Here is an 8,208-nt window from a genome sequence, read left to right on the forward strand (position 1 = left end):
TTCATGAAGGATTAAAGAGTTTTACACTCTTCCGTAGATTAGACACGTAGCCGGCCTTTTTTTTTCTCAAGACGGTTCACACGATTTTTCGTGACTTTTTTCCGCGCACCTTTGCATACGACACTAGAACAGTGTGCCGATACACTCTATGCATTCATTTTTCTGTAAGCCATTTCTTATATTTTTTTTTTTTTCATTGCATTTCATGTCACCTTGATTCTTTTTGTTGCATCTCAGTTGATTCGAACTCGAGAAAAGCGGTCAACTTAAATAAAGGCCTTAAATACAGTAGGAACGGAGCGTTTTTTACGTCTTCTACGGTGTTTTAATAGCGATGTATAGATATATATTGTTCAATCAAGAAGCAAGCGCTCCCGGTGCGCGCGTTTACGTAAACGCATGCGTATCGAAACGTTTATCGGTACAATTCTACGGTTCCAGTGTCGTGCCGGCCGCCAAGAAGAAATCGTGAAATTATTGTTGTCTGACAGTTTAAAACGTTCTCAAATTCAAGCATAAACATGGGTATCCTTGGTCCGTGTAGAAACTTTAAAACCGAGACCCTCTCAGACCTTCGATTTTATTAACGGTGTAATAGAAAGAACGGAGCTGATGTAATTTTACGTTTTTGCATAATCTTGCTTTCGAATAACTGCCCACGATCGTGAAACAAAGTTCCAAAAGGGTCTCCTAAATCCGAATCTGTTTTCGTGACGATTGATCTATACGTAAGAACGTTTTTGTCAATTCTAAAGTTTTACAGAACACAATTACTCAGGTTTGTTGTTCGCATTTAGAGGTTAGGTTGTGTTGTTTAGAAAATGGCAAGAAGACTGAAGGAATTACGCCTACGGGAATTATCTCCTGTAGAATATTTCGATATTGCCTCGGATTCAGAGGAAGATGCAGTTCTCAGCGACTCGTCTCAAGAAGATTCAGAAATTTTATTGGCGGGTGACAATCTTGGAATTCCGAGTGATCTAGTGGAAGTGAAATTGGAAATACCCGTTTCACCTCGACCAGTAACGCCGAAGTATGTTCTCTACTACATAAAAAAATAACGGTTTTCATTGCGATGAAAAATATTTTATTATGCATATCATTAGCCATTACAATCGATCAGTTATTATTTATGATTTCTTTATCTTCGTGTTTTATTATTGTTAAACTTTTCTCGTAATTCAAATGGAGATTTCACCTCAAAATAATTGGTCTAAAAATGTGTTCAAAATGAACAGATGTAAGGAGAATTTGAATCCACCCGAACAGAAAGGTCTGCTGTCATCGGGTGGAAAAACAAGCCCACCTGTTGGAAAGAATGGGGCAGAGAATGTTAAAAATCCCATGGATGCCTGGAATTTCTTATTCAATGATGAGATAATGACGATTACACTGTGGCATACCAATGAAGAAATAGTCAGAAGACGTTCTATGACCCAATATATAGAAACAAATAAAACTTATTCTCCTCTCTCGATGACCGAGCTCCGTGCGCTGATTGGATTACTGTATTTCAGTGGCTCTAACAAAGATGGGCTTAAAAATACACAAGAACTGTGGGCTAACTGGGGGCCGCTAATTTATAAAGCTGTCATGTCACGACAACGATTTTCGTTCATCATTTCGTGCCTTCGATTTGACGATAGATTAACACGGACGGAGAGACGATCGATTGACAAATTTGCCCCGATTCGAGACATATGGAGTACCTTTTTGAAAAATTGTGACAAATATTACTGTTCCGATCAGAACCTCACCATCGATAATCACTTAGTTTCGTTTCGAGGTCGATGTCCCTTCAAAACTTATATGAGAAATAAGCGACACAAACATGGTATTAAAATTGTGATGATAAATGATTTTACAACTTATTACATGATCAATGCAGTTCCTCACATTGGCAAAGTTGTCCCTCAAAATAGAGAACCTGTTGCCTCTTACTATGCTCGAACACTGTGTGAAAGTATAGACTCTACCGGTAGAAATATTACTTGGAACAAAATCAACGAAGAGACCGATACGTTTGGTAAACTGTGTAGTGACTATTCCACTGCGCGGAGAACTCGCCATTGGCCACTTAGAATGTTTTTTACAATGCTAGATTACGCAGTGCTCAATAGTTTTATACTTTACCAGCTTAATCCTGAAAACGAATCTCTCAATCGCTTGAAATTCATTCAAAATCTGTCCATGTCACTGATAAAACCTTTTGTCCAAGAACGTATGGTATTGCAAACATTGCGGGGGAATTTAAAATTAATTATTTCTAGCATTTTTGATATCGACATACCTAAGCTAGTTCAATACGACCCTGCTGATTGTAGACTAGAAAAAAGAAAACGATGCGTACACTGCAACAGCGATCGCAAAACTCAGTACGTATGCTGTACCTGCAAAAGGCCACGTTGCGACGAACACAGATCTAATCAGTGTATGGAATGTTTCGAGCATAATTTTTCTGTTACTTAAAAAATATACAATTTAACTAGCCTTTTTCAATATTTGTATCAAGTTCTTTAACCCCTCGATTTTATCCTTTTCGTGATCCACTCTAATCGAAAAAGAATAGCAAAAAACTCCATTTTAATGAATATGAAATTACTTGTGACAGTATCGGTTTATTCACTGATACTGAAAAATGTTCAGTTCTTTGCATAAAAATTCATCATCAATAGTCATACATAAAAACTACTTTACGAATGCAAAACCTGGTTAATTGTAATTCCTTGCATCGGTCGATAAAATCAATCTCCGTTCTGAATAATTTCCTGTAAATTGATTCCTAAAAGCAAAGCCGGCAGACCGAGCACTCCTTCGAAACGAATTTAAGCATGAGCGGAAGTTTCATTCAATATAAGAAAAAAAAGGGACCGAGAGAAAAAAGGAGAGTTCAACAGTAGCAGATGCTGGATGTACACAATGCCGTTTTTTTCTACAGATTCATCAGAGGTAAATATAGCCCTAGATCTTTTCTATTAATCGACATCGATGCGAGCACAAAAGAGTTCGATAAGCCTCTCAAACGTACACACCAAGGAAATCTGTCGAAAAACCGACTTCCTTCACTCCAGAAGTGTATCAAAGCGGATTTGAAGCTGGTTTTTTTTTTTCTTTTTTCATTTTAACGAAAGTCCCACGTTTCTCAAGATAGATGCAAGGGGGCGCGCAACGATAAATAAAGTGACAATGGGATAATAGACAAATTGAGACTAAACGCATCCGATTCGTCAGGTTATATACCGCCCTCATGTGCTATCCATATAACGGACGAAGTGTACACTTGTAATGTAAAGAAGGCAATTTAGGGTTCCTCGTACAGCTGCCGCAACGATTCGTTTTCAGTCCCGTTTTTTTTCCACCGATTTTCGCGTGAAATATTCAACAAAATTCCTTCGATGTCAATGTCAAACGAATACAATGTTATCCTAACAACATTTATTAGAACTTTATTGTACTGAAATTGGATCCCTTTTGCGATACCAATTCGTAAATCTCGTTGTTTTCGGTTTCGGGCGTAATTGGCGTCTTTAGAGCCGGCTTGTACGTTGCGTCCGCGTAGAGGGCATCACGCGCGCACAGTAGCAGTACACGCAGTTGCGTACCACGACAAAACGCAAAACTCTTTCGATGCCTTCCTCTCGTTTCGTACCGCGTATTCATCGTGTTCCTCGCGCATAGACAACGACAAGTATGCAAGTATTAACGGCTCGTAAACTCGCGAGAAAAAAGAAAGAGACCAAAAGAGACATACATGAGTACGTAGTCAAATGACAAATTGTTTCCTGAATGAAGTATAGGAGAGTGAGCAGCTCTTCCCTATAGTGTTATGTCCTCATCCTATTCTTCTACGAATTTGTATATATGTGCCTGCATCGTCGTTCTCTACACACAACGTTGTTTCTTTTGAAAATATATGTATCACGGAATCGTTGCAGCAAGGCCGCGGTCGCGAGCGATCGAGAATATAAGATTTTCTCGTATTTTTGAATAATTTATACCATTTTAGAATCGACGCATGTGAACAAAAAAACGCGTGGGTTTGAACATATTTCGTTTCGTTTACATCATGGCTGTTTTTTAGTGTTCGTCAAATAATGGTTATGGACACAACGGATGAAAAAATTACGATATTTTTCCGTTACACCAGCATCAATATCTGGGTAGCGCTTTGAGCAAAATCAGCATTCTACAATATTATCAAAAACCCTCTTGTTGCTTCCGAATTTCCCGCAGCTAAACAAACATCTCGAAATTTAATTCTACTTGCTCCAATTCGACTTTTGATAAATAAGTAGAAAGGAATTGTTCCAACGTTTTTTGTCGGGCAGTTGAAATTCAAAGAGCAAAAGGCATGATTTTTCTTTATCGATCCCTTTCGGTGTTTCTTCCAAAATATTGAGAAAATTCAGATGCTTTGAACGCTCGACAAAGTAAAGCGATACGCACACGCAGGCGTTCGCAGTTGCACCAGGACACCGATTGCGCAATGTCTCATCAACACACGTAATAGTCGCTAATTTTTCCGGACTCATTAAAAATCGCTAATAAAACGAAACGAGGCCCTCTAAATGAGTTTTAACGAACGGAAGAGATCGACACTGTTGAGGCGCAACATGGTTAGTGGATATCCCTAATAGCTGCTAAAATATTTGACCTATAAGTGGTTAGCGGTTGCGCAACTTCTGGCGAGAATTTACGTGCGCGGGGGCGTCCTTCATTTTTTTTCTTCCAGGAAAAAGTTTTTTTATCGGACTATAAAATAGCGAAAAAATTTTAGGTTACACTTCCCGACATCGTTATACTCATTTTGCACTTGTAATGCAATGGAAAAATGAGAAATTTGAGAATTTAGATTCGAAATCGAACGTCAAAGGATTTAGAATTAGATTTCAATCAAAAACGTTGCGTTGACGCGTCGTGACATCGAACAGCACAGCTTCGTAACTATATACAGAGACGAATGATCTCGACGTTATCACCGATCGGTAATAACACGTGTGATTCGTTCCCGGCATTTTTGCTGAGGTTAGAGTCGCAATAGCACGTTCAAAAGACTCATCTTTCTATATAATAACAACGTTTTTTGTACTATGAATTATTGATTTTATAGTAAATAAATAACGTCGACGACGCCTTTGAACACAGCCTTTCTATTTTTAAATCGTGTGTTAATTCGATAATTACTCGGTTAAGTGTTTAAAGATACAAAAGCTTGTGTTTTAGATTCACGATAATGGAGAACGGAACATCCATAGAAATTGCCAAAGACCAATTTGTTAAATTAATGAACAATCTGACGGCTAAGCAGAAAGAGAATTTATTGTCTTTTGCTGTACAGAAATATTTCGGAGGAAAACCCGGTGATGACGAATCTGGTAAGAAGTGTCAACGATATTTTTTTATTTGCTATTGCGGATTGAGCGTTAAATTTTGTATTGCAAAAAATTTAACGTCTTATGAATCAATAGGCAATTATACGATTTCGAATGATGAAACAACTTTTTCAGACGAAGGTTCGTACTGTCCGGACGACGTCATGGATGATCCCGTAGCCCTTTTGAATTCCATAGCCAAGGAAATAAGAGCAAAAGTTCCCATGGACGCTGTTCTCCCATCCGAGACAATAACAGCACCCAAAAAAGGCCAAGTACGAATTTATTTCCCCTATGAAATGTCATCTTACGTTTCTTTAACAATTTTTCATTATCACAGAATTCAGACTGTGATCCTAAAATAACAAAGCACGTAGATGCTTTTCTGTACAACGACGACGAGCTCGAAGATCTTGTAAAGGATGGAAAATTGAGCAGGAATTATTGTCTCGACTGTGGCTCCACAAATACAAAACCTCTGAGTAAGGAAGAAACGTTGAAAAAAAAAAACTTCGACTTAAAGAATATTTTGAACAATTTTGCAACGAGTAGCGATAGTTGATTACTCAATTCCAATTATGAAATTTATTGTTTCGTAAACTCATTGCTTTTACAATTTGATGAATCAGGGCTTTGAGAAAATATTTTCAATCCTTGAACCTCGAATTTTTACTGTCAGTGGGTAATTTTTTATTGTCCTCAAAAAAATAAACCTCGCCATTGAGATTGGAACGAACTATTAATTTTTCATTCACGCCGAGATCAAGAATACCAAATGACTATTTATTAACACTTATTTTACAGTATTTATATCGCATTCCACATCTCGGGAAGAGCTTTATCACATATTCAACACTCTCCTACCGCCTTTGGATGGAAAAATCGTTGTTGACGTTGGCTCGCGACTCGGAGCTGTTCTGTACGGCGTGAGTAAATTTGATCAATTATGAAATGACAGAAACTCATTTTTGCATGGAAACCACTGAACCTTGCCTCGGACTCTTCAACTTTTTTCCACTGAAAAATTTGTGTTTCTCTTCAATCGGCCTGGAGATTTGACATTCGTATACTGCAAATGAACTCGGATTTTTCGAAAAATTCACCTCCTCGAATAATTTTCATGAAACCAATAAACGAATCCACAGGCTTACGCGTACACCGACGCGAAAAGAATAATCGGTGTCGAAATGAACAAGGAATTTTGTGACCTCCAGAACGAGATAATACGAAAGTACAAGATGGAAAATCGACTCGAAATAATAAACAGTCGCATCGAGGAAGCAGCGGAAGTCGTTAAATCAGCGGACGTTTTGATACTGAACAACGTCTTCGAGTTTTACTTGTCAGAGTCGGAAGAGAAAGAGATATGGAAATTCTTGCATGCGAATCTCAAGAGCGGGAGCTTCGTGGTGAGTCGTCCAGCGATTTCGGAAACTTTTGCGACTCTCGAGACGGGAATTCGGCTTGACGAGTGGCTCAAGGCCGAAGTTGTCCCATCGAATAACCACAACTCATTTGGAATTGATCAGAACGACGACGAAAACGAAGAAAACTCAGAAATAAGTTGCTACGTCGTTCTGTAAGCTTCGACGATTCAATAAAAAAACAAATGACTTCGAGAGAAAACGTTGGTTGTTGCCGTCGAGTATCGTGCTGGTCTCTTTTGTTTTCATCAACAAGAGCACCGCCTCGGGCTACCATTTTTACTATTTTTCGACGATTCCTGTTTCTCTCAAGTTTATCGAGCCTCGATCGATCGTACCGTATGTTCACATCGTTTTGCGAGACGGTCGTCCACGATAAATCGTCTCCCAGCCCGAGCCCGCTCTCGCCCCGTCCGACGAGTAGGAGAGAAAATGTAACGGTGCTGTAAACTGGTCAAGTTCAAATCCGGGGTTCAGTCGACCATCGGCTATTACGCGATGACAATCGTCCCCGCAACATTCGAATGTGCAATGAAGCGCACGCGTTTTATCGGTGAATAACTGTGAATATTAAAATTACCGGAAATCAACGATACCCGCGCCAAAGTACGCCTTTTCTTTGTTATTGTGATTTATCAAACGTTGGAGAATAAATATCTGTGAAATAATCGTCCGGAATAACTAAAGCTCCAGGAAATAACAAAAAGTTTATAATTCGAACGACACGCAGTTGCAGCGACTCGCTTACAGTCGCACGTTCTCAAAAATAGTTCGATTAATCTTTATTGTTCTCGTTGTTATCTATTACCGGTTTCATATGAAAATTTTAATTTATTTGTACAACCTTGACTTTTATCTCCGCGCTATTGCGGTCGCAGCCGGCTCACCGTATCGCGTTTACACACGGGAGCCAGAAGGAGAATTTCACGGTAACCCTATGCGCCGATCAACCTTTGTCGTCGTTTTGTATTAATCGCATATTCGGGCGGAGTAGGAATATCGGATAATTACTGCAATTTATTAAAGCCTCTGTGACCTTTTTCACTTTCAAACTCGTTTTATAAACTGCTGTCAACGCGACATTTAACGGCGTGATTGATTAACGGAATGGAGTAATCGGAAGGCTCGTAAACGAATTTAGGGCCACGATATATCCCGCCCCGAACACCGTTTCGACGCGCTGCGATTTTTCATCGAATTAATCGGCTTCCAGTGCCGAATTCATCCAGACTTTGGTTAGGTTGACAAAAGAAAAAATTTGCACTCGGATCCAAAAACTCTTTGGTTTTTGACGAAATTTGGCAAAGCAATAGAAATTTTCTTCCACTCTTTTATTTCCAAGTCTACGAACCGGAGGGCTTCGGGATTTTCATTTGTCCAGATGCGCCTCGAACGGCACGACGATCGTGCAC

At 39.2% G+C, this 8,208-nt stretch overlaps 2 protein-coding genes across 6 annotated transcripts; both read left to right on the forward strand.

The window, feature by feature from the left end:
• The first annotated feature begins 304 nt into the window (after positions 1-304).
• On the forward strand, positions 305-2,499 carry LOC122416271 (uncharacterized). 2 transcript variants are annotated; one of them, XM_043429046.1, is made up of 3 exons: positions 305-728; positions 805-1,033; positions 1,239-2,499. In XM_043429046.1, the coding sequence occupies exons 2-3, from the start codon at positions 822-824 to the stop codon at positions 2,467-2,469; spliced, it is 1,443 nt and encodes a 480-aa protein (XP_043284981.1). In that variant the 5' UTR covers positions 305-728; positions 805-821; the 3' UTR covers positions 2,470-2,499. The 2 variants fall into 2 exon arrangements, with proteins under 2 accessions (XP_043284981.1, XP_043284980.1); XM_043429045.1 differs by having other exon boundaries at positions 308-728; positions 819-1,033.
• Positions 2,500-3,610: 1,111 nt separating this feature from the next.
• Positions 3,611-6,998, forward strand: LOC122416272 (uncharacterized). Of its 4 annotated transcripts, none has more exons than XM_043429050.1 (6): positions 3,611-3,688; positions 5,224-5,375; positions 5,508-5,647; positions 5,713-5,854; positions 6,177-6,298; positions 6,518-6,998. In XM_043429050.1, the coding sequence occupies exons 2-6, from the start codon at positions 5,234-5,236 to the stop codon at positions 6,953-6,955; spliced, it is 984 nt and encodes a 327-aa protein (XP_043284985.1). In that variant the 5' UTR covers positions 3,611-3,688; positions 5,224-5,233; the 3' UTR covers positions 6,956-6,998. The 4 variants fall into 4 exon arrangements, with proteins under 4 accessions (XP_043284985.1, XP_043284983.1, XP_043284984.1 ...); XM_043429048.1 differs by having other exon boundaries at positions 3,650-3,755; XM_043429049.1 differs by lacking the exon at positions 3,611-3,688 and adding an exon at positions 4,598-4,616.
• The last annotated feature ends 1,210 nt before the right edge of the window (positions 6,999-8,208 follow it).

Source organism: Venturia canescens, chromosome 9 (genome assembly GCF_019457755.1).
Source record: "Venturia canescens isolate UGA chromosome 9, ASM1945775v1, whole genome shotgun sequence".
Classification (NCBI taxonomy): Eukaryota; Metazoa; Arthropoda; class Insecta; order Hymenoptera; family Ichneumonidae; genus Venturia; species Venturia canescens.